This window comes from Chelonia mydas, chromosome 6 (genome assembly GCF_015237465.2).
Source record: "Chelonia mydas isolate rCheMyd1 chromosome 6, rCheMyd1.pri.v2, whole genome shotgun sequence".
Taxonomy (NCBI): domain Eukaryota; kingdom Metazoa; phylum Chordata; order Testudines; family Cheloniidae; genus Chelonia; species Chelonia mydas.
In genome coordinates this window covers 43,508,148-43,534,763 of record NC_051246.2, presented here as the reverse complement: position 1 = coordinate 43,534,763, position 26,616 = coordinate 43,508,148, and the positions used below count along the sequence as shown (strand labels likewise).

Below are 26,616 nucleotides of genomic sequence, written 5' to 3'. Positions count from 1 at the left end.
GCTCCAGGACCTCTGTCCTACCTTTCCCGATGTCACTGGTACCTACATGTACCACAACCACCAGCTCATCCCCAGCACTGCACATACATCTGTCTAGATGTCTCAAGAGATGCACAACCTTCACACCTGTCAGGCAACTTACCATGCTGCTTTCCCGATCATCACAAACCCAACTGTCTGTTTCTAAAATCAAATTCCCCATTGCTATTGCCTGTCTCTTCCTAATAATCAGGGTCCCCTCTCCCAGAGGGGAAGCTTTAGTGCAAGAGGATACTATCACATCATCTGGAAGGAGGGTCCCAACTATGGAACTGTTTCCCTCCAATCCAGTTTGATAGTCTCGGGGAAGGAGAACTACTTCTTCCTCAATAGCACAAAGGCTGTCAGACTGGAACTGGGACTGCTCTGCTGTGTCCTGGAAAGTTTTGTCAGTGTACCTCTGTCTCACTTAGTTCATACAGTTCAGCCACTCTGGCCTTACAAGGCAGGTAATCATACATGCTGTATTCAGTGCAATAAACTGGGTGTCCCCCACTCCACTGCTGGACTTCTGCATTAATTTTACTCCTGCTGCTTGCTTGCTTGTTTGGCAGGGGGTGTTTGTTGGCATAAATTTAGAGAATGTTAGGTATATCAGGCTCTCTCATTCCCTCTCTAAACTCACTCACCTGTTCACTAGCTCCTCTCATAGCTTAGGAGCTGGCTTTTTAAAACCCTGTTCTCCTGGAGTAGCCCTGCCCACTGGTTAAGGGCTCCTAACAAGGCTTTGATCCCTAATCCCTTAAAGAAGCTCTTAGCACTAGGCTCAGTGCACGTGTGTGCGCGTGCACGCGCGCACACACACACACACGTACGTCTTCCCTCAACAGATCACACTATAAATTTCAGTCAGGCACATGGCAAGCAGCAAGCATACAACGAACAGACAGATGACCCTCACCCCCAGGGTTATGTAGTCACTCCTCCTTCACCTGGAGAACTCCCTCTCAAAACTCCTCTGTATGCTGCACTTGTTTGCTAGCTCCTCTGGAGGAAAAAAAAAACCTATAAACTCTCATGCTTCTGACCTTGTCTTTCATTTTGATATGTTTACTTAGAGTGACTTTGAAAACAAATTGTCGACCTGAAGCTCTTTTGCCAATTAAAAATACTTTTAAAAATTGAATTTCTAGAGACTTATGTTTTATATAAATTTTTCCATGTCTATTTGCTGTTCTTGAATGTGCACGTGCACACATGTAGGGTGTGAATTGGTAAACAGAAATGAGCTGTTTTGGCACCACAGACAAATACTGATGTGTAAATGAAATATATATATACAGAGAGGGATGCCATTTTCTTATTACAGTAGCTGGTATGTGTCATTTATGATTGTGAAATGTCATATAAATTTTATAAAAAGCCGTGACAACTTGATGAGTAGCATATAGTTCTATCATGCATAAGAAAGAGTCATAGTTTGATCTTTTGCGTTCCTGTTGATCCGAAAAGAAGCATTAGGTGAGGGAGCAGTTGAAGAATTCTATGAGCTATTGTAACCTCAATTAGTTGATTTTGGTGGAAAAATGAGTTGTGAAGAAAGCACGGATCTTGTCTTCAGGTGGAGGTTGCTGCTGGGATATGGACCCATTGTATGTCAGGGTTATCCTAAAATGCCCTGGCTATGCCTCTTCTAGCCTGAGAAATCAAAAATACAATCTCTCATGGACTCGTATATTTAAAGCATTGGCTTCATCTTGCTTAGCTCATGCTTCTGGATTCCTCACTGGATCAGCCTACTTATAGGAGGGCTAGTCTATGAGAAGCAGACCTAAAGAGGTATTCAAAGAGTATTTGTACAGTGTTGGAAGAAACATGGGTGGGAAAGGTGGGACGGGGACACACACACACACACACACACACACACACACACACACACACACACTTGCATTTTGTGACTAACCAAAAAACCCTCTATTTCCACAGAGGAAGATAAATACGGTATTTACTCCAACTTGTTGTTCAAGTATTTCCTCGCAGAGGGAATAGTCTGTGGACATAATTTGTTTGTTGCTTCTGCTAAAGAGGATCCTGCTGACATTTTAAAGGTAAAAATATTGCTACATGAGATTATAGTTTATTAATCCAGATATTTTTACATACCTGTTTACAAAGTAAAGTTAATCCCTTCATTAATATAAAGTTCTAAAATTATACATACTGATTTTCTTAATCAAGAAAATATATTTACAATTTCATCTGTTATAAATAGTAGATAAGCTAATTTCAAAGTAGTTTGAAAAACAGTTTGGTGTGTGTCTCACAATTATATTTGTTTCCTGTGTTTATTCTAGGAAAATTTAAATGAAATACTATCGAGACACCTTGAAATATATAGATTTTTACCAATATATTCAAAAAGGCAGCTTAGGGCTCTTTCTAGTATAAATATTTGGTAATGATTAGTCATTTTTAATATGCTATATAAACAAAAAAGGTAAAGGGACATTGGCAATATTTAAATTTCATTTTTCAAAAATATGTTCCTCTTACAATAACAGCTAAGATTGCTCTAACTGAGAAAACTTGGCAAAATAGTAATCATGCTGGGGAAAAAGAAATATGGGTTGTTGTGACAGTAGTTTGCATGCACAATTTTGCCACTACTTTGAATACTGAGTTTCTCCCTTGCTAAAAAGATCCTTGTAGACCTCAATAAAAGTGCAAAAAACCTTAAGTGCTACACTTGTGCTTCTGCTATGTGTATCTTCCTGGAAGTGTATTCTCTATATATGTGTGCTTCAGTGACTCTATTTAGAGATTGATCCTGAAATGTCCTATGCACTCTGTCTTTGGTTCCACAAAGCACATCCCATTGATGTCTTTGGGGGCCTAGTGTTCTGTACATAGTAGGATAGAGCCCTTCATGTAAGTAATGTATTCTGACCTCCATTAAGTCAGCCTGGGAGTGGCACTAGCAATGACTCTCTGCCTGGGAAAGAGCGTGTGGGGCACAGCTTAGGGATACATATACTCAGTAGGAACCTATTCAGTCATTGCATTCAAATTCCTTCTGCTCTGTGGCCCAGAATGTACTTGGGTCGCTAGCTCTCAGGAAACTTAAGAATTTTCCCAAAAACTGGCTTACTTAGCTTTTGGAATAAAGGGCTTTCGAATAGTTTTGAGTAGAGGTCCTCTCCTATGGAACCTCTCATCTGCCCAGGACTGGAACTCACCAAAAAGTCAAACTTTGGAGGACAGTATATCTGGCCTTCATTGCTGGGGGTGCAAGTTGGGAAACTGAGTCACAAATCCACCTAATTTAGGTTTAATCATTTTTTGTCTTTATTTATATAATTTCAGACAGAATTATTGTCACTTATAATGTCTGAACATATATTTTATAACAGACAAGATAGAATTGGTAAATGGGCCCAAGTTACCACATTCTGGGGCGCCGGGAAGTTTTCCCCATCTTCCAGGATAGTTGTTGCCTTCTCTGGTCCTTTTGTCCCATTCTTGAGTTTCTGGTGTAGTGTTTCTCCAGTTTGGGCCCATGTTCACTTAGGTCTTTTATAGATTTCTATGTTACAGATTATTTAATCTTTATCCTACTGGCTTTTAGCACATCAGCCCTTTGGATTTTAGGTAAGCCGTACACTAGGCATGCGCAAGCTTCAGTTTACCAACTTCTGTATTTTTTTTTTTTCTGCTGGATTTGCAATTTCTGGGTCATGTTGTATTTGTGACACCCTATCCTGGGTTTTCCTGGAGGAAGGAGGATTTTATATATCATATGTTTATCATTATATGTTCTACTTACTACTTTCAATACATGTTACACTTTGTTCGGTCACAATAATATTTTAAGCAGAGTAGCAATTCTGTGTAAAAGAAGGAGGTTTGGCCTAAGTGTTACATCATTTTTGCTCATTCACTGTACATAATTACAAATCATTAAAAATATAGCTATCAAAGCTTTTAATCTTACCATTAACAATTCTTCATTTTATATTTCAATGTTATAAGTCTATATATGTTGTTCTGTGCTACCCTTGATTTATTAGAAAGGGGCGGGAGGCTTATGGAAAACATGATGATTCTTTAATGTCAACATTTATCTTCTTTAAACATGGGTTTTTCATTCAAAGTCCAGTTTTGTTTGTGAATCATACAAAGAAACATTAGAAATTTTCCCGTGAATGCATTTTTGAGCAGTGTCTCAATTTTAGGGCCTTGATATTTAGTTTCTTTTAATAGTATCCCAACATTCATGTAACTAAGAATTTTGGTTAACTGAGCTTTGGATAGTGTGGAGTTGCACAAAGAGTACAGTCAGTGGAAAGACAAAGATTTTTTCTTTCTTAAACCATGAGTTATATAAACTGTTAATTTGCTTTAGATAAAATCTGGCAATGAGTTCAGCATGCTATAGTTTAACTAATATTTCAGTGAACTTTTGCATCTTAAAAACCTGTCACCGGAAACTAACCCAGAAAATGGTTGACCAAAACAAGGACATTAACGGTTTGTACATACGGTGCAATGTTAAATTCTATAATTGCCCTGCATTAATTTTATGATGTATGATTGGGTGTTTCTGGAACCTGTAACCAAGACAAATATTGCTGGTACTAGAAAGGGGAAAAGACAATCTTATAGACCATAATTATCTTAAAACTGTGTATAACTAAAAGACAAGTAGAAGAAAAAAAGCCCCATCAGCTGCCTAAGATATGTTATATTACCACCCAGCAATTTATCCATCATCCTTTCAAAACATATTCATGCCTATTGTAGTCAAAGCTCCTTCAGGAAGTCAGCATTAAGATGTAACACTGAAAAATTACACCCCTGTAGAAAATCCTATAGAACAATATACATGATGGTTTTTAACAGGATATTTTAAACATTTCAGAGCATTTCTGTTCAGTCAGTATACTTACCTAAAAGACAAGTCTCCACCATAAGTAAGAATGTACAAAGTGTTAGGAGTTTTGTGTTAGAAGATTTATTATGGTATACTTCACTTCAATTATGTAAGAAATCGTAAAATAAAAGACTGAGCCAAACCTTTGTTGAATTTGATTAGAGTGGGAATGTGAAATTTCCATTTTACTCATTTTTCAGTAACAAATTGTATTGAACATATTAAAATGTAAAGTTAGGTGTGAAATTAAAATAAAGTTTTTATATGTAACCTTGACAAAAAAGAAATGTTATGTTTTGTTTTAGACCTATTCTCTTCATTTCACTGTGACTGGATTTTTATAATGTGGCAATCAGTTTAGTACTCCAGTCTGTATAGCGTGTGTACATGGTGGGATGACAGACTTTAAAAGTAAACCACTGTTCAAAATATACATCAATGGGTGCAGCCAATTTGGGGGTTATAGATTCAAGCCAGCAGGAGCAGCTGCTGAAGCCATTTCAGCAAAATACTTCATCACATAGTGGGGAAAGAGAAAGATGACACCCAGCTCTGGGCTACCCCTTACGCACAATGACCTTCGGACCCAGAACTGTGCAGGGGAGACAACCCTTCCCTATCCCTCATTATAGAGATATTAGGATCCCATATTTGCCCCCTAGCCATATGGACACAAGAAAGAAAGAAACTACATGGTAAAGCCAACCAGAGACACTGCTGCAGAAGTATTTTCAGCAGCAGGCATATTTGGACGCACATGATGTCATCCAGCTATGTTTTCTACAGTTCTATTCTCATTGTTCTTCTTATGTGCCAGCTGGGTACATGCTCCAGCCCCTTCCCACCACCACCTCACAGTCACTTCTCTTCCACCTAGATTCACTTGTCCTTAATGCTTCTTTCCATCCTTCCTCTCTTTTCCTTCCCTTCTCCTCTTACCACCCTCTCCCTTCCTTTGCTTTTTCCTTTTAGCTTATTCCTTCCTATCTTCCCCCACACCATCCTATCCCTAAATACATTTAATTTATATAATAAAGTGCAAAAAAAAATGCACCAAAAATTAAAGAAAAGAGAATCCTCTCTATAAAAATAGCTCAAATAATGTCAGTTCCTTATTGATTAAATAATACTTTTTTGAAAAACTCATAAAGCTTGTAATTTGGTAATCTATGAATAATAGCATAGGTGAAAACCCATTTGCTTTAGTATTTTTTTCAATTGAAGCAATAGGACAATTGCTAAAAAAGGAGAATAAAAATTGGAATAAAAGAAATTAAGAATTCACTTCATCGGATGCATGCAGTAGAAGCTAGCTGTAGCTCACGAAAGCTTATGCTCAAATTAATTTGTTAGTCTCTAAGGTGCCACAAGTACTCCTTTTTCTTTTTGCGGATACAGACTAACACGGCTACCACTCTGAAACCTGTTACAAAACTGTATCAGATATAGTTAAAGTTGTTTATATATTACACACTTATCTAGTGTTCACATTGGTCAGATTTTTTTCCGCCGTACATTTTCTAGGCCGTGTCACTTTGTTCTAAATGTCCCAAGTTCATGTGGTCTTCACTACATTCCTTTTCAGAATTATTTTATAATCTAGTAGCTCTCACTATCATAAAGTTTTTCTTAATATTTGCTTTACTTTTTCTTTAATGTTGTTCCTTTATACTAGTAAAAATCCACTGGTACAACTCCATAGTAAGTAATTCCTTTCTTTTCTTTTCTTTTCTTTTCTTTTTTTTTTTACATATTTGTAGATTTATACATCACCTCTTAGTCATTGCCAAGCTATATGAATTTAACTTAAAAATTCCCTTAAATTTTTTTTTTTGTTCTTTGAAATTAACATCAGAAGACGTTCTATCATTGAGATGCTAGAATTTAATGCTGTATTTGGATTGCGGTCTCATGGAGAAGGAATATGATCTCTGAATTTTGTGGTTTGATGTCTTTACGTACAGAGCACAAAATTTCATCTGCCTTTTGCTGCCTTGTCACACTTCAAATTTGTCTGATTTGCTTTCTTCCCTCAGCTAGACACCCCTCCACCTTAACTTAATATATTTCCAGTTATTGTTTGCAGTTCTTGAAATAACTTTTAATCTATTTGACATTGTATATGAGCTAATGTTTATTTTGTAAGTTTGATTTTTTGACGCTGTATCAAATGCATCACTAAAATCCAGATACTGCATTTGATGCAGTCCTTTCAGCTACTTATATTGCTATTTTATTTAAAAAAAAAAAAAAAAAAACCCTCATGTTTGATATGGTTTGTTCCCAGTTTGTTCAGTTTGTTTTTTAGGTTAGTCTTTTGGTATTTGAAAGGCTTTGTTTCTCTACATATTTGTTCTGTTATTTTACTGTGAATTGGGGCTAGGTTTGTAGGTTCACCAGGGTCTCTGAATTCCTTTTTTGAAATCTGTTTTCACATTTGCTTTTCTACAATCCTCTGTCACTCCCTGGTTTTCTATTATTCTTTTCCTTTTTTTCTCCCCACCTAAAACACCCAAAGATGCATGATTTGTATATGTGTATATTTTTTCACCACTGGAGTTGCCCACATGATCGCATTTCTTCTGCTCTGCCAGGTGTATCCTTAAGAAGATGCTCTGGCTCAGGATGCTTCTCTCTCTCTATTCTTGCTTGCTTTGTCTTCTCTACCGCCAAAGGACTTGAATCATTGTGCTGTTACATTTTCAGCCAGATTACTTTGTCTCTTCACTTAAGAAGCTCTACTCCACTTTTGCTCTTTCTCTCACACATTTCTTTATCAGAACATGTCTATAAGTTAAAGAGAATTCATGGAAGAGCATCAAGAATGGAGAAGCACTGAACCTAAAAAGATTAAAAGAAAGAAGTATAAGGTAGTAACAAGGAAGTAAAATGATTATTTCAAATAGTCTAAAAATACCTATAAAATTGTGCCTAAACAGCTCAAGAAAGCTTTAGATTGAATGGCAATACAAATAAATAAAATGAATAGAAGTGGTGAATAAAAGATTACTCTGTAAAGAAGAGTTGCTGTATGGAAGTCGTGAAAAGCCTCTCATTTGAGCTATTTAAAATTAGACTGGAGAAAGCACTATGGCCAACATGATCAAAAGTACCCAATGATTTTAGGTATCCAATATGAGATTCTTCAAAGGGGTCTAATTTTAAGGGGGAGGGAGTCCAGCACTTTCTGAAAATCAGGATCCTTACTTTTGAAAATCTTGGCCTCAGGCTATGCTACAAAGAGCTATCTACACTGAAAGGGAGGTGGACTGGATGGCATAAGAGATTTTTCCAGTATCTAATTTCTATGATTATGAAATCTCCATTAACTCTTGGATCCCAACTCACATTTCACCCTAACACTTTATAAGTTTACAGGTCTTTTAATTTTGTGTAATTTATCTTGATGGGAATTTTACCTATAAGATAAAAACAGTGTTCTCCCTTTGTGTGCAACAGTATACAGTAATGTTTTAATGGATATCTTCTTAGGAAATGTATAAATTAGTGATTATCAACTCAAATTACATTTTTCTACCCTTTTTGTAAATTAATTAGAAACCACCATGAGGACACTTACATGTGAAATTATTTTAGCAGTCCAATATCAGGGGTTTGTTAGACATAAAATAAGAGGAACTAGAACACACCACCAGAAGATGTTATCAGTATTCAAATAGCTGAAGAGAAAAATAATCCAAATTTAACTGGAGAAACTGGCCAATGTAAATCTGTTGTAATTGACACTATGAAACCAACCCCTGATCCAGTGACACCCCTTCCACCCCCCTTGAATTGCCCTTTGGAGGCCACTGCGGCCAATCGAATTAGGACAGCCCTCCAGTTAGGCTGGGGACTGAAGTGTCTCCTGGCAGCCCCAGGGAACAAGGAACTAAAAGCTGGTCTTAAAGCAACCTTTGCCCCCTCTCCCAGATTTGCTGGTTCAGCAACACACACAAATATCAAAGGTATCTATTTGCATATCTCCATTGCCTGGTCGTTTCAAAAATATCTAATCTGCTTGGGTTCACTATATTTCTCATTCCTCCTATTCCCCCAGTTTGGATGAGAATCTCTAAGAGTACCTACAAAGCTCATGTACATCAGAGCATCTTTACATCTATGCTGCAGCCACTGGCATGATTTGTGGATCATTAGGCATACCTGCACTCTTTGGTATAGTTAGCTAAAAATAGAAGTGAGGGTGATGTGGAGGAGGGGGGTGTCATATGGGCTTGTGTGGCATGTGGTGTTGTCCTCACTTCTGTTTTGTAGCGAGCTAGCTAGAGTACAAGCTAACATAGGTATGTCTTCAAAAGCTGCACATCTCAGCCACAGTTACTATGTGGAAGTACTGTTTATCGTCCTTAATTCAAGCAAAATAAGAGTTTTATCCAGGCTAGGAAATGGACACTGAAGATCTAGTGGGCAAAAATCTGAAAACACTTGCTTACCTGGGCTTGGTGTTGATTTATCAAAAAGTACTCTGTAAGTACTCTTACTGGAGATTTCATAGGTAGGGTTTGTCTTCATGTGGAAATGTATTGGGATAACTGTACCATTACGATTATGCTGGAATAGCTCCACATGTGGATAGTCTTATTCCAGAATGAGTGCCTTTTAGTTTATACTTCAAAAGTGACATATGCTAAATCAGAAAAAAAAACATTCTTAATAAATGTCCACATGAGGAGTTACATAGATAAAACTATGGCATTATAACTATACCAGTAAATTTCCTCTTGTAGACAAGCCAGTAGATAAAGCTTTTCATCCAAAGGAGGAGTGACAAATCTGGGAAGAGTCATCTGGTGCCGAGGACTTCCAAATTAACCTTTTGGAATGCAGATGGCCTAATTTAATACAGTGGTCTGCACTGTCTGGTATTGCAAAGGAATTATTTGTGAATGTAAGGATACATGTTTACTTCAGAAGATGGCATTTTTAGTTGTCGTTATTTGGATGCACATCAAAGAAGACATTTGAATCACTGGAAAATGTATACGAGCAGGTTTGCGTTCTAATTATCACACTTTTGATGACTGTACTTTTCAAATTGCATTAGCTTATCAAAGTGACCTAGCTGATACATCTCCAAAGTTTCTGCTTAATATCAGTTTATACGAAAGGTTCTGCCATCTCAATTCTAAACCTCTTTTGATTATGCCAGTTTGTCTTCCCTAACTGAACTTCCACATTCACATCTTTAGTAAAGAGTTGTACTTCTGAAACTTTATTGACTTAGACTGTGAATCTCAGCCAAGTACACAAGGTTTCACTGTCATAACGCTACTACATAAAACTATGACAACATGCTGCTGAAGAAGTGAAGATGAAGATCCCATATGCTGTTTGGGCCTGAGTGCCAATAGTGAACAATTACGTTTATCAGATATATAGAAATCTAATTCCAGGTTCTACTATTAGAAGGTGAAGCTTCTATTCTCCTTCATTTTCTTATTGAAGTCTTCTTCCACCTTCTGTTGCTTCTCTTTCTGAAGTAAAGATAGCTACTAGGTACTGTCATCAGAAATGAAGAAGAATTAAATATTTAATTTTAGATTTATTTTTCAGTTTTCTACAACTTTGAGAAACTGGCACTAGCATGTGCCTCCAAATTTAAAAGCTAATTGTGTGGGATCTTATTTCTTTGTTAGAGCCCTTACTTGTTTTCTCTTTTGTGTATATTTGGTGTATAGAATGTCTATATCAAGTCTACCTACAATTATAATTGAAGGTAAAACTTGAAACGGAAGGCATGAGTATGAAAGAGCGTGTTTATACTGGGAAAAGATTCTTTGTTTCTCTCAGAGAAAATAACATTGAGTCCGTTTTTAAACAAGGATCATGCAGGAAGGAGTTCAGGGTTGATTCAGTCCCTAATCGTGGAAAGATTTGCAGGAACCTTAGAGAACAAATGTTTAGATTTAAACTGCAGGTTTCCTGACTGCTATTCTTTGCGTGCTTGCTTACTGGGTTTTCTTTTCTTTAGATCTTTGTTTATAGATTTTGATATTCTAAATCAAAATGTCATATCTGCGAATATTGAATCACTTAAATAATTGCTGGGCACATAATATTACACATTATTACCAAATATACTCTAAAAAAATATAACTAAAAGACCAAATTATAGAAACAATAGAGCATTTAGCTCAGCATTTTGTTTCCGTCTTACATGCAGAAGAATTACCAAGTTGTATTTTAAAATCAAACTTTTCAGAATTGTCATGTTCAATTGATGCAATATAATTCCTGCTACTCATTTACATCAAAATATCTCTGTGGGTAAATTTTTCAAAAATCTGTTTAGATCAACACTGTTCATCCTGCAGCAGTTTTACCAAATAGCATGTGCACTAATTTCAGCTGATCTAAATCTAATCCAGGGGTTCTCAATCTTCATTTCACTGCGACCCCCTTCTGACAACAAAAATTACTACATGACCCCAGGAGGGGGGACCGAAGCCTGAGCCTGCCTGAGCCCTGCCGTCCTGGGTGGAGGGGCCAAAGCCCGAGGACTTCAGCCCGAGGCAGGGGGCCTGTAACCTGAGCCCTGCTGCCCAGGGCTGAAGCGCTTGGACTTTGGCTTCGGCCCCGGGCAGTGGGGCTCGGGGTTTGGCTCTGGGCCCCAGGAAATCTAAGCCAGCCCTGGTGACCCCATTAAAACGGTGTTGTGACCCAGTTTGGGGTCCCAACCCACAGTTTGAGAACCGCTAGTCTAATCACTTTCTTTACAGCAAATTCATCACAGTGATCATCACAGTGATAATCACAATGGTCCCTTCTGACCTTGGAGTCTGTGATTCAGTTCTTGTCTAGTGTTAAAGAAAAATAAATGGATTAACCAAAGATAGTGCTAATCAGGCCAGTAATACTATTCAAGCAGAGGGGCAATATTTATTTGGAACAAGGAGAAGTCAAACAAATGGCAAAAAGGAACAGTCAGTAAGGAAAGTCCTACGTGTAATGATCAAAATAGTGAAAAGTTGAGCTTCCACACTTTTCTGATGAATTGGGTATTATAGCTTGTGACAGTGAAGTAAATAATACTGATCATATGCTTCCTTGAAGTGATTATTTATACTGTGTACATTATCATTTTGGCAATGATGAAGGAAATAAGGAAAAATATTTTCTGTATTGCTCTGATCCTGCAAAGACTTAAACACATGTTTAAGCCTATGAATAATCCCACTGAAGCCACTGGGGCTACTGACGTCCTGAAAACTCAGCACGTACGTAACTTTTTTCAGGATTTGGGCCTCTGACACCTTCAGCTTTTTCAAGCGGGCTCTCCTTGTTCCTCCTTTTGTGGTGGTCTCCTTTTTTTATTTTATTCATCCTGTCCTGTTGAGATTTTCCTGAACTAATTCAGGGATTAATGAAAGAAAAAAGAGATTATCTAACCTCCCCTATGTATTCCTAGTTTACATGTAGTTGGAAAGAGTTATGGTGACAGAAAATCATGAAAAAGAGAGATACATGACTCTTAACCCATAAACTTTGCATATGTATGCGCATATGTATAGTAGAGAAAGCACTTTTCAAAATGAAAAAATCTTTGGTCACATGATCCATCTGTAGTCACTGGCAAACTTCCATTTAGTTATCGTTTTTTTGAATACATGAAAGGGAGGATTTTTTTGCCTCTGGTTCAGATTTATCTTCTGTTGGCATCCAGTCTCTACTATGAATGTCCAGAAAAGAATATGAAAGGAACTAAGTCTCACCTGGAAATGGAAATGAACTATTGTATGGGCATGGGGCATTGGCGGAAATAAATTCTGTGTCCAGTCGCTTTGTATTCATGAACAATAGTACTTGTCTTCAAAAGTGTTTCCAGAAGAAATGGAATCCTCTTCAGTTTTTCTTGGTTAAAATAACAATTATGCAATACATTATTAAAACAAAGTATTTACCCTTCCTTACTGACGAACTGGTATCCTTTAAATGCTAAAAATTAATATAATGAAAAAGCACTTATATTTGTGTGGGTTTAAAACTCTTTAAATATCACTGCAAATGGAGATCAACAGTGAGTCATACTATAGTTTTTTTTTCTTTTCTTTCAAACATTCCGTAATCACACCTGTGGCAATAACTGCTTTGCAAAATACACTTACATAAATAGTTGTTCAAAAAAAAGCTTTATTTTTTATCATTAAATAGGATAATGTTTAAGATTCTTTAGTGTTAATTATGCAGTTATCAAAACCTGCAAGGTTCAAAGGATTTTATTTAAGAGGGATTTCACATATAGCCTGTATTATGGTGCTAAATAATAGCACAGTAGTGCTTCTGTAGCATTGTAAAATAGCTTAGAGAGAAGTATGATGTCTATAGTTGGTGTAATGCATTGGTAATTAAGAGGGTGTGAGGTTAAGCTTCATTAACTGCTGTGGGATTGTATCTTGAGTTTCATTATGCCCTGGAGAACATAAGAAGTGAGAGAGGTCATACTGTTAGAATCTGATTTTGCGTAGTGCATCTGCCAAAACAAAGCAAGCAAAGTAATGTAGCAGCAAACACACAAAGACACTGATTATTGATCATTTGCATTATATGCATTTTTACTGTAGAAATGAAAGTTTTATTAATAAAACGCTTAATCCTAGTTGTGATAAAACTTTCATTAGCTTTGGGTTTTAGGAAATCAAGTTACTTTAATTACACTGTGTGTGTATTGACAGTGTAACGTCAGTGGAAATACGTTAGAAAACTGGATTTTTTTCTAGTTCTTGTTTTTGTGATTTTTTTTATACAAACCACAATAAATTGTTTTTGTTAACTTTAGCAATTATCCATCTTTTATATTTGCATTCTGCAGGGAGCAGAGTTGTGCTTTAGGAGTCCTCAGGAATGGCTTGTTTTGTTTTATTTTATTCTCTTGCACATTGCCACTAGCTCCGTTGTCTATATACCAGCACCAAGTACACCGTGGCCAGAAGCACTCTTGTCAATTAAGATCTGACCCTCATGTGCTGTTTCTTCTAGCAAGGGAGAATGTAACAGTTGTCAGGAGATATTACATCCTGATGCCACAAAATTAAAAAGTCCCAGATCTTTTCAAAGCTGTGCTATGGAGGAGCTAAATACTTTTAATTAAGCAATGAGCCTTGCAAAAGTACCAATTTAGTTTTAATAGCAAACATGATTATTTCCAAGCTCTAAATGAGCTTTCTTGAGGTAAATATTTTATTAATCTTGTATTGTTCTTGGATTGTGGTTTCTATCAGATGAGCATAAACATATTTGCTTAGTACAGTTTAAACACTGTCATAATCCTGACTCAATTTTTGAATTAGTTCTGGAAAAATAATTCTGGCATACTACCATGACAGCAGAGTTTATCATTTCAGATGCTTTTTATGTGGGGAAGTGGAATGATTTGCAAAACATTTTTAACAATTTAATAAAGCTATTGGAAAATAATTTTGTTTTTGAAATAGTACTAAATCTCTGGAAAAACTGATTACACAGTTTTGATCAAGCATGGCTTTTGCGTTCATGCTCATGCACGCAGCCCAGGCCAGGAACTATCTGAACTCAAAGCACTACAATGTTGCTTTTACAAGGGTGCATCCTATATAAGACTTTGTGGTGGAATGTACATGTCACCTGCAGCTGTAGTCACCAGTCCCTTTCTGAGCAGGGTCAGTGTAAAAACCCTATTTGCAGCCTGTGGCCAGTTCAACTGCTGATGCTTGCGTTCTCTGATTGTGTGGGGATGGGGCTTTGTTCCTTTCTCACTTGTCCCTTCCACAAATGATTTTTGTAAACATGACCTGCTTTACTCTTTCCATGCACTTTTTTTTTTAACATCCGTTTTGTATCTTGATAAGAAGTGTTCCTGGATGGATCCATTGTCCCTTGTAGACAGACATCACTACTATAACAGGTAACTCGGAGCCTATCATAAGTGGCTCAGGTATGAAATGTACTCATAGATGTTGTCACAAGTAGTCTAATCCTGGATGCAGTGCTTTAGACATATCCACCCAGCAGTTCCCAAACATTTTTCCCAGCAAGTGCTTTAGAGGATCTAACTGTCAGAAGTATCAAAGCAAGCTAGTCTCACAAAGGCTGAGACAAAAGACACACACACCCCTCTCTCTCTCTCTAATTAAATTAAAATAAAATAAAAATGTAGTTTATTGGGTCTGTCTTACAAACTTTCCCCTATCAAACAACAGAGGCTCTAACCTAAACTTTTACATGAAAACAAGAGCACTGAATATTATTGTTCTCTCCACTCCAAGCGCACACACACCCGCCAAAGTCAAAGGTTCCTAAGCCCTCATCAATAGCAAACTTTTTAAAGGTATTGAAGTGTTCTGCAGTGTACTTCGTGTTGGCAGTTTTGCACCTTTGCCTGTCAGAGGGAGACATAGTGCTTTTTTATCTCCTAAGGCATCTGTCACTTCAGGAGCATCCATTGGAGCCACAGAACTTGCTTTGGAGGAATTGTCAGGCTATAACGACAGATGGACAGGAGACACTTGATATAGTTTCAGTCAGGCCGCAACTTTATTATTAGATGTCAGGGACTACCCGTCAGAAAACAGTGAACAGTACAGGTAACTCCATGATCATTTCAATATCTAGTTGGGGGCTTCCACCAACCCCCCGCTCTTTTTCATCCAGGTCTCCCATCCAGCCCATTGCTGGGATCTTACCATCCCCCTACCCTGAATGAGGTTTAAGGTGGGCTATAAGTAAGACTACAATTTTATCATGGAGGTTGTGGAAGTCGGGCGGCTGGAAGCTGCATAGTACCCCCACCACCCAGGGCAGCCAGGATCTGCAAGGTACCCACAGCCACAGCAGTGGGGTCTCCGATCTCCAAGGCAGTGGGGGTACCTCACAGCTCCTGGTTTCCACAGGTGGCAGGGGAACCCCTGCAGCTTCTAACTGTCGCTAGCAACAAGGGGGATCCCACTGCTCCTGGCGGGACCCCAGAGCTCCCTGGCAGCGGGGTCCCCGAAGCTCCCAGCCTCCACAGGCACCGGTGTGCTTTGAGCTGCCATGGGTGAAGGGGGACCCTGCAGCTCCTGGCCAGCCCCCACAGCTCCCGGCCTCTGACAGTGGGGGATATCAGAGCTATGGGGGAGGGGATCATGGAGCGCTGAGCCCCCATTTGTGGTGGGAGCCCCTGTACCTCCCAGCCAGGCCCCCGCAGCTGCCTAGTGGCTCCCTATTTTGTGATGAATATTTTTAGTAAAAGTCAGGGATAGGTCATGGGCTTCCATGATTTTTTATTATTATTATTGCCCAAAACAAAAACAAAACAAAACAAAAAAAAAGCAAGGCTCTTTGTGGATCACTGTGACTTCAAATTTTTATCTGCAAGAAAACTTCAAGATAGCATGTCTGGAGCCAGTCATGTTTCTCCTAAAGGACATCATTCTGGAACTGACTGATGTTTACATGCAGATAGGAATAGATTTTAGATTTCTTAAAGAGTAACAATGCCACCAAATCTTAGTACTGCTCTTTGGGTGAGCACTCACACTATCCGTATGTTTGGCACTAGTGACTGTATTTCTATACAGGATTGGAATTTGTTTTCCTCTATCTAGGTAACTGACTAGTCAAATAACCTTACACCTTAGAGTTTAAGCACCGTCTCTGACTGTTGGGGCACTGGAGACACTAGGATTCAAAGTAAACTACCTGCAGTCTCACCTTGTTTCCCCCATGGCAACTGGAGTACCTAAAAGATTTGGTTGACATGGCACAATTCAAAGCCTTCCTACGACAGGAAAATATCTAAACATTGCAGATCCAAAACAGGCTTTGCTGGAGTTGACAGGTATCAATAAGAACCTGATGGCCACAAACAGTAATATAAGTAACCATGTGTCCACACGAGGAACTTTCATTAGGTCCAAAAGCTCGGAGATCAAAAATCACACATTGCCATCTCATCTGGGTGGTGGATGCCCTCTGAGCAAGGGATAGGAGTTATTATTGGGCCATAAGTATGAGATTGGACAGATTCCCTCAAGATGTTCCTGGCTTCTATTTATATAGCAGGACAGGATGACATAGTTTCAGACCAATTTAAGCTAATAAGTAGTGGACCTATGCTATTGGCCAATGTAGTGAATCAGAGCTTTCTTGAGTAGGTCACACCAGAGAGAGATCTGTGCACAACTGCCTGTTAAAAAACAAGCAGTAGCCTTCCATCAGTGGGATATCTTTCTCGTCCTTTTGCCAGAATGCTGAGGATGAATGTTTAGGAATACTTTTCCTCTGGTTGCAAAGGTCCTGACCAATTTCAAAATTTCTATGATCTTACTAGCCTGCTACTACTGGAGACAAACATGGCTCTTGATACTGTTGAAGATGCTGGCTGATTATGTCATAGTGAAGGTCCATCCATATCTGATCGTCCTGGACCGGGACATTTCTCCACATCTGAGGTCTGTAATAATCTCCACTGCTTCCACATAGCCCCACACGTGAAGAATGATTGGCTCTCTCTTAGTCTGTGGCACAGGAATTTTTTTAATACACCTTCCACCTGAGGAGAATATACTGAAGTAGCTCCTTCCTCATTATTGCCTCTTGAGGGCATTTAATCTCCCTTAACCCTTCCCTCTCTATTATTAGTGTAGGTGGAAATAAAGACTCTACCTGAAAAATATGGAAAGCAGAGGGCCTGCATAGTGTCCTATGCACCATGTAAGCCAACATTTATCATAGAGCAGTATATAAAGATAAGTGTCCCTTTCTAGAAGTAAAGAAAAGGCTTTATTCCTCATTAGTTGATTGTGACAAACCAGAAGTGTGAGTAATAAAGATGCAGTGTTTCTAGTGTTTACTAGAGGAGAAACATTCTCAGTGGACTTACCAAAATGTTAGTGCCATCTTTTTGTCTATGTTAAAAGCGAATGATAGGAAATAGAATCTCCTTTCTTGAAATTTCATCCTTCCAAATGACATAGTGGTTGACTAGTGATGTTACAGTTTGAGGTGATAGCAACAGGTGTGTACCTGCTTATGTCAGTGGTAAGATCCAAAACAATGGCAAGCTTAGGGAGTTAAGTGAATGCTTAGATAGGATTTGTACTAATTATGATCTGCTGAAAAACAATGATCTGTGCCTAGGAGGTTTGGGTTTTTTTATAATTGACATAATGATGACCCTATTTCACAAAAGTTGTGCAGGTGTTACCTGAACGATTTTAGGAGATTTTAATGAATGTGCCAAAAGGACACCTGGGAAACTAATTTTAATTTTGGCTTGTAGAAACTTCTAAAAAGTCAATGAAAACTGATTTGAAAAATGTATTTACCATTTAACAATATTCTGAGTTCTCATGTACTAGTAACTCTTAATTGAGAAAGATGTCATCATTTTTGTTTGTTTTTTTTTTAATCAGGAAATAACTTTATAATACTAAAAAAATAAAAATAATGTGTATAGTGGTATCAACTAGTTTCAGTAGAATTTTCCAAAAGATATTTGATGGAAAATAAGAAGACTGCTTAAGTACTATAATTTGACCTTCATTTTTACTGTAGGTATCTGAATTTGTAAATAGGTAATTGTAATAATCAGCACGTGGATAGTACCTGAAAGATGAAATATTGTGAAATCCCATGGTGATATCTTTTATTAATTAGGAAATATTTTATGTTTAAAATTTGGAAGTAACATAATGGTTTGTGGATGCATATATATATGTGCTATGCTGGTATAATTGTAGTGTGTGTTCTGTTGGCCCATCATTATAGTTACAGCTACTTCAAAACTTTCATTAATTCCCTGTGTTCAGTTACTCCTGTCAGAAACCTTCATGTTTGGGCTAAAAATTTCTATGCTTGTTCTCTGTCAGAAGTGATATATGAAACTTTGAGCTAAAGCAATTTAGTTCTTTGCTGACACACCTACCATAAATGTATTATCTCTATTTAAGCTGAAAATTCAACAATTTTAATATTTAATTTATAGTAAAATTCATTTTACAGTATTCTTGTTCTTGTGAAGTTAGAAATATAATTACAACAAAATCTGTGTACATGTTTTGTTGTAAAGAAAACAAGATTGTGCTCTAAAGAGACCATAATCTAATGGTATTTGAACCTTAAGGCAGTTTGCAATAGTTCCCATTAAAAATACAGACTAGTATAACTCCTACATAAAAAACAAAAAAAATAAAAATACGCTAGTATTAATACAATTTAAAATGCTCAGGTTTTGCTCTGTTCTTGTCAATAGGAGATGTTCCATTGACTGATTTCAGTGGGAGCAAAATCAAGCCTGAAGTATGTTTCATGAGATAAGGCTTGTGATACACTGTAATAATAATTATAGAGGTATACCTTTTGTTAGAGGAAATAAATTCCCCAATTTAATGTATAGTTTGTAATACTCAAATACATAATAATAATATATATGCAACATTTAAATCAAATATGTATTAGACTATTCTGGTGATGAAGCTAGTGTAAATATGAAAGAATTGAAAAAATATATTGCAGTGGCTATGCATGTGTTTCTAAGCTTGTAGGAAAAATTGTATATTTGATAAAGTAGCATCCAACTAGAAAAATAACAAAACTATTGTGATGCATATAAACCAGTGGAAAGTGTTGAGGTTTCACTTTTAGCCTCAACTTTTGCATTTCTTGGTTGTATAATTAAACATTTAAATTCATAGCCTTAAAGTTTATCTTAAAGTGGGATAATCTAGGTTTATGTGTGTACAGTTCTTATTCTTTGTAGTCTGTTCTCACTCACTCATATGAGCTGATGTGAACTCGGATGCTATTTGGTGTTGCACAAGCTCTTCAAGAAGGAATAGATTCTAGTTTGTGAAGTGCCTATTTATATAGAAATAAAGGGTGGCTGTGGCAGTGTTATTAATAAATGGAAAGTCATTAAAGTGGGCAGGCAAAAAGCAATTCAGATTATCCCAGACTTTTGCTAATGTTTGGACAGAAAATATAGTGAATCTGTTTACAGAACTTTTGCAATTCATTTGTATCAAAAGAAAACAAAATCTGTCCAAGCCTCTGGAAAGAATGTTTGTGTCCTCCTTAGAGTGCTAACACAAAATAATGGTCATTTTGTTACTTACACTGATTTCCAAAGTACATAGGCAGGCCTTCCATTGCCTATTACATTTTATATCAAAAGTTTGTATTGCCCAAAAAATTACGTTGAGAAATTAAAATCAAGTGTTCATTTATGTCAAGGATTTTAGATTTTATTTTCATTCATAATAAAAGTAAACCCAACAAATTACAGGTATACAAATGTCATTCAATACAGATGGAAGTATCTACCTTTTTTATTCATCTCTTCCTTTCTTTATAGCAATATGTGAAATGTATTGCCAATAGGACTATATTCTGTTCAATTAATTGCACAAAAGTGGTCTTTTTTTATCCTAGTTAATATTATAATAATAATACCTAATTCCTAGGACTGCTCTGTACTCTGTTTTGATAAAAGCACATATTGTCACTCAATAACAGGTGTAGCATTACATTATAGATCCACATATCCCTTCAATGCTATTCTGCCTCTGATGGTTTTTATTTTTTGGCAGATCTGATTCTGAGCAGCTCTGGTTGTGGGATTTGGTTTTCGTATCCATGTGTCTACCAAATACAGTCAACATCTACCACATCTGTGCCCAATAGGTCTCTACTTTCTTGGTTTTATGTTTTATTCTGCACTTCAGTCTGGTGGTTCTATCCAATCCAGAACAGATTTCCTAATTGTTTCTTCCACATACTAACACTTAGTCTTAACGGTAACCTGTTACACTATGTTATGTAATCTTAGTTCTAGTGTTTATTTCTCAACATTATCAGACTGTGCTGAGTGCTTTTGCTTTAGTAAAAATGTAAACATTGGCAATTTAAAATGGGTCTGTAATACAGTTTTCTGCTGAAATTTTATAATCTTTGTCTATTTTTAAAATGGTTTAGATCATATTTGGCCTGTCTCTAATCCTAATTTTCAGAAACATCTCCCCCTCCTCTCCCCCCCCCCCCCCCCCAGCAGTTTGCAACTGGAAGACTTGTGTAGTTAAAAGACAAGTATCAATAATCAACTTGTGCTCCTAAAAATATGGTAGATAGGGACAAGCAGAAGAGACCTCCCCAAGCTGGGGTATAGCGTTGGCCCCTTAGAAAAGCCATAAATTGATGTTCTGGCGATATACTTGATTATCTGCACTGTAAAATCAGTTTCTGAAGCATTGCTTGTGCTCTGTGATTTCATTCTTCCTTCATGTTAGTGTCTAGTTTTGCCTGTAGCATGAGAGTGGGAGATAGGAGACTTGGTTCAGTTTTTGGTGCTCTCTTAGATTTTTTGTGGTGAATCAAAAATCCAAGAGGAAAGGGAGATGAAAAAGAAAGAAAGAAATGAGACCACTGAGCTGCATATAGACAGCTTCCCGTTGTTTATTCAGTAAAGATATGGAATAAATTATATGTGAGAAATTAGCTCATGATATGCTCATTTGAGATTGTAGTACATGAATAAATTATAACCACCCCTTTTAATCAACCTATCTCTTGTTTCGAGAACGCATGAGAGCAAGGAGTGTAAACACATGAAACAAAATATACATGTTTTGCAGTAAGACTGAATCTTGGCAGAACAATAGTCTGGTACAAATGTCTTCTGCTAACCCTTCATGTGCAAAGATGCATGTCACTTAGATATGTGCGTAGGGGAATGCAATACCAACCACTTAAACGTGCAAAATAAGTGTGCAACTATGTCACACCCACTGCCATGAGGCAGCAAGATCACATCAGTACAATCTAAGAAATACTATCGCACTATAGTCTAAGAATCTAAGAAACATTTCTGAATTTAAAAACAATTTGAATTAAACAAGAACTATAAAGAATTTATTCATATTTTGCAGTAAGCTATGTATCTCAGTGACTCTTCTCTATCTTGCTTATATGTTTAGTCTGGTGGTATTGCATATGAAAAAAGGACACAATTGGAATTGAGATTCATCGTGGAAATTCAATTGGCATTGAAGGGTGTTCTTTGCATAGAAAGAAAACAAAATCCGAGAGTCAAACTACAGCCTGGAATTATTATTTTTTCATAGCATAGATCACAGTGATAATTCCTTTATTTTTCTTGTTTCTAGTTCGTTACTTTAATCATTATGAAAGTACTTATGCACTTAGGTACACTTCATATTATATTGCTAAAAAAGAAAAATTAGAGCTAAGGAAACAGTTTGTTTTTCATACTTTCTAAGCTGTATTGCCTTAGCATCTTTTAATGGTTCTGTATCCATTGTCTTAAAACTTCTAGGGTAAAATTTTCAAAAGAATCTAAGTCCCAGTTTCAACAGTGACTTAAGCACATACATGCCTAAGTCTCATTGAAAGTCCAATTCCTAAGTGCATAAGTCACTTTTGAAAATTAGACTTAGGCTCCTAAATCACTTTAGATGCTTTTTAAAATTTTAATTTTAACCTACTCTTTTGATACAAATGCAGTTGTATATAATTTCACAAAGGCTAATAGCAGTTCGTATATTTATCAGAGGGGATCATTCATTATCACAGGGCTCTTTCATAAAGCCTATTTCATATTTATTGTGTTGTATTATATTGACTGTTTTAGTCATAATATTCAAATATGAATACAGTGCTGTCACGCTGTCTGGAATGGTTCACAATCATGAGTGCCAACCTCAGGCATACTGTTAAAAAGCAGGGTAGACACCCCAAACTGGTGGTGTGTTCTATAATTAGATTTCACCAACCCAGTAACCAGTGTGAACTCCTGGTTCACTGTAAGTCTTACAAAGTCACAGACAATTTCTTTAGGCACTACAGTCTACCTTGCCACCCAGGTAAGCTGGACTTAATGATAAATGGTCACTTACATCAGCAATCACAAAATATTCAGGTTTCTCCCAGTCCCAAGAGACCAGTCACATACCCCAGATCAATTTGTATCTTAGATCTTATACGAAAGACAATGCTGGTAGCTAATTGTATAATAAACCAAGGATTTATTAACTATGAAAAAGAAATGAGAGTAGTTCTTCGAGTGCTTGCTCATGTCCATTCCAATAGGTGTGTGCGCACGCCATGTGCACGATCATCGGAAGGTTTTTCCCCTAGCGGTACCCATCAGGTCAACTGTGGAGCCCCTTGAAGTGGCGCCCTCATGGTGGTGTATATAGGACTCTGCTGACCCGCTGCCTGCTCAGTTCCTTCTTACCGCCACTGACGGACGTTGGAGCTTTCTTCAGTCTCTTGCTTCGCAAGTGCCTACCTAGTGGTTACTTCTACTTTGTTGTAAATAGTTCGGGAAAGTTGCAGTTTAGTAGCAGTTATAGCTAGCCTCCTTTGGGGGTCCCCCCCCTTCTAGCTCCCCTGACTGGGATATGCCTCGGTTTCAGGGATTTAAGTCCTGCGAACGCTGTGGGAAGCCTGTGCCCAAGGGCGATCCGCACTCGTGCCTTAAGTGCCTGGGTGAGGGCCATCAGACAGATAAGTGCTCCATTTGCAGGAGCTTTAGACCCAGGATGAAGAGGGAGCAGGACTACCCCTCAAGCTCCTTTTAATGGAGACTGCTCTTCACCCTCAGCTGGCGCCAGAAGCGGCACCGGGAACATCGGTGCGCAGCACACCGTTTTTGGTGTGGGATGCCTTGGCACTGAAAAAAGACTCCTCCAGGAAGCATTGACACTGCTCCCCGGCTCACAAAGTGGGTTCAAGCATGCGGCACTGCTTTTAGTCCCTAGTGCCACATAATAAGAAGAAGAAGGCAGACTGGGGTCGGTCCCCCATCAGGAAACAGCACTGGGATCCCAGCGGGGTATGTCCTTTATCAGGGCACCCACGGCCTGGCCCTCAGATCCCGGCACCGTCAACTCTGGCCCTGCCAGGGCCTCCGTCGAGTCCGGTGCTTGTGGACTCCCTGACTAAGAAGGAGTTGGAGGATGAGACTGATCTCCCCTACACACCGGATACCTTTGAGGCTGGGCGGGACATTATTGCCATGATGGCACAGTCCCCAGCCCTGCAGGCGCAAGGAGGGTGGCCCAAAACTTACACCTCTAGGCTGAGGAGGTGACAGAAGACTCGGACCCAGGGGTGGACATTCTTGCCACGAAGGGTCCTTGTGGGGTAGCCTTGCCCCTTGTCAAGACCATGCAAAACACCACAAAGGTGCTATGACAGACCCCGGCCTCCATACCGCCCAGGGCCAAAAGGTTGGAAAGGAGGTATATTGTGCCACAAAAAGGGTATGAACACCTTTTTACACACCCTCACCCTGGAATATTAGTGGTGGATGCGGCAAACCACAAAGAGCGGTAAGGTCAACCGGGTCCTGCCCCAAAGTCACGGGACGCTAAGAAACTGGACCTTTTCGGCTGTAAAGTCTACTCAATCGGGGGGCTCCATCTTCGCGTTGCTAATCAGCAAGCAGTGCTCAGCCACTACGCTTTTAATTCCTGGAGAGTGCTAGCTAAGTTCTAGTAATTGCTCCCATCAGGCTCTCGCCCAGAGTTCGCGGTGCTTCTTGAGGAGGGCAAGGTGGTGTCAAGGACCTCCCACCAGGCCGCCCTAGACTCAGCTGATTCTGCGGCTTGGACCATGGCCACAGCAATCACTATGAGACGGAGCGCCTAGTTACAAGTTTCGGGCGTACCCCCGGAGGTCCAGAACACCATTCAGGACCTGCCCTTTGACTGTGCTGGCTTGTTTGCTGAGAACACGGATTCCCATTTGTACAGTCTCAAAGACTCGAGGGCGACATTGAAGTCCCTAGGGATCCACGCTCCTACACCCCAGAGGAAGCCCTTCAAACCCCAGTCCCCTCCCTCCCCCCCACTTCTACTCCAGACCCCCAAGGCAGGACTCAGGCAGGAGAAGGGGCAGGAATAATAGGAGGCGCTAGTCTCAGTCCTCCTCAGGCCAGGGCCAGGGCTCATCCAAGCAGCCCCCGGGGCTGAAATGTAACTTTTGAAGGTGCACCCAAGGATGGAGCACCAGGACTTAATCCAGATCCATACCCTCCCTTTGTGAACTGGCTATCCCACTTCTACCCTGCTTGGTCCCAGATCACAACAGATTACTGGGATATTCTGTCCAGTTCTGTTCCCTCCTGCCTTCCCACCTACCTTCCCAGACCCTCTTCAGGGACCCTTCTCACAAGCAACTCCTTCTCTAGGAGGTGCAATCGCTCCTCGCTCTGGGGGCGATAGAGGAGGTTCCTCAGGAGTTCAGGGGCAAGGGATTTTACTCCTGACATTTCCATATCCCCAAGGCCATGGGGGTGGGGTACATTTGTTCAGGGGAAATTGTGACCGAGTTGGCCATGTATGCACAACATAGTTTAGTTGATGCAGGTTATGTTGGCGTATAGCTGCCAACTTTTGTATATTGCTTGCGAATGTGCACACTTGGGTGCTTGCATCAGAGCTGCATGTGCTCATCAAGGCTGGCTGTCAGTGTAAAATGTGGTGCACCATGGGTAGGGATCCCAGTGTGTCCTGGATCATCATCTGGCTCAATGCCTTATGGGATATTTTCATAATACTTATCTGAGATATCAGTGATTTGTCAAGGGATTTCTGGGAGCTAGAGGGTCAAGTTCCTATCATACCACTTTCTCCATCCCATAATGCTTTACACATTACATAATTTTTACACTTTTTAAAAAAAAACCCTCTCAGCTACTTTTAGGTCTCTCTGGTAGAACCACGGACCCTGCAAAGTTCAGCACAGTTCTCATGAGAGTTGCTAATGCAGGAAGCATGATTTTCATATGTTTGTGGTACGTGAACAAGTACTACTGCACCTGGAATTGAGGTGAGGAAGATGCAGAAATGTTCAAGCACAATAAGCAAATGCTGATGGTTTTCACGGAGGAGCTCCACACTGGATTGCTGCTTCTGGGCCTGAGAAACAGACACTGATTGGTGGGATTGCATCCTAATGCGAGTTTGGGATGACAAGCAGTGGCTGCAGAACTTTCAGATGTGAAAGGCCATGTCCTTGGATCTGTGTGTGAAGCTTGCCCCAGTCCTGCAGCACAGGTACACCAAAATAAGAGCTGCATTGACATTGGAGAAGCAAGTGGTGATCATGCACTGTAAGTTTGCAACACTGGATTACTCTCGGTCAGTGGGCGATCAGTTTGGAGTTAGAAAATCCACAATGGAGACCATTATCATCTAAGTGTGTCAGATCATTAAGTATCTCCGGCTACACAGGACTGTGACTCTCAGTAATAAACAGGAAATAGTGAATGGTTTTGCAGCAATGGGGTTCCCAAATTATGTTGGAGCAATTGATGGCACGTAATTCCCTATTCTGGCATCAGCCCACCTTGCCACTGAGTACATCAACAGAAAGAAATACTTTCCTATTGCTATGCAAGCTCTAGTGGAGAATCAAGGGCTAATATTAACATGGGCTGGTCAGGCAAGGTGTATGACATTTGCATCTTTGAGAACACAGTACTTTTTTTAAAAAAGCTGCTGCAAGCAAGGAAATTCTTCTCTGACCATTGGATTACCATTGGCAATGTTGACATACCAATAGTGATTCTGGCTCATGAAGCTGTACACTGGCCACCTGAACAGCACCAAAGAAAGAGTCAACTACCGCCTCAGCAGGTAGACAGAATGGATGCTTGTGCTGTTTACTCACTGGATTGGATCTCAGTAATGCAAATGTCTGCTTGG

General features: G+C 39.0%; 1 protein-coding gene across 13 annotated transcripts in view; it reads left to right on the top strand.

Moving 5' to 3' along the window:
• The window catches only part of ELP4 (elongator acetyltransferase complex subunit 4), a 259,781-nt gene that overhangs the window by 27,089 nt on the left and 206,076 nt on the right, over nucleotides 1-26,616 (top strand). For all 13 annotated transcript variants that reach the window (XM_007067905.4, XM_037899910.2, XM_037899906.2 and 10 more), the window contains one exon: nucleotides 1,966-2,087. In XM_007067905.4, coding sequence (XP_007067967.1) covers nucleotides 1,966-2,087 — 122 coding nt within the window. The remainder of the gene's footprint in view (nucleotides 1-1,965; nucleotides 2,088-26,616) is intronic.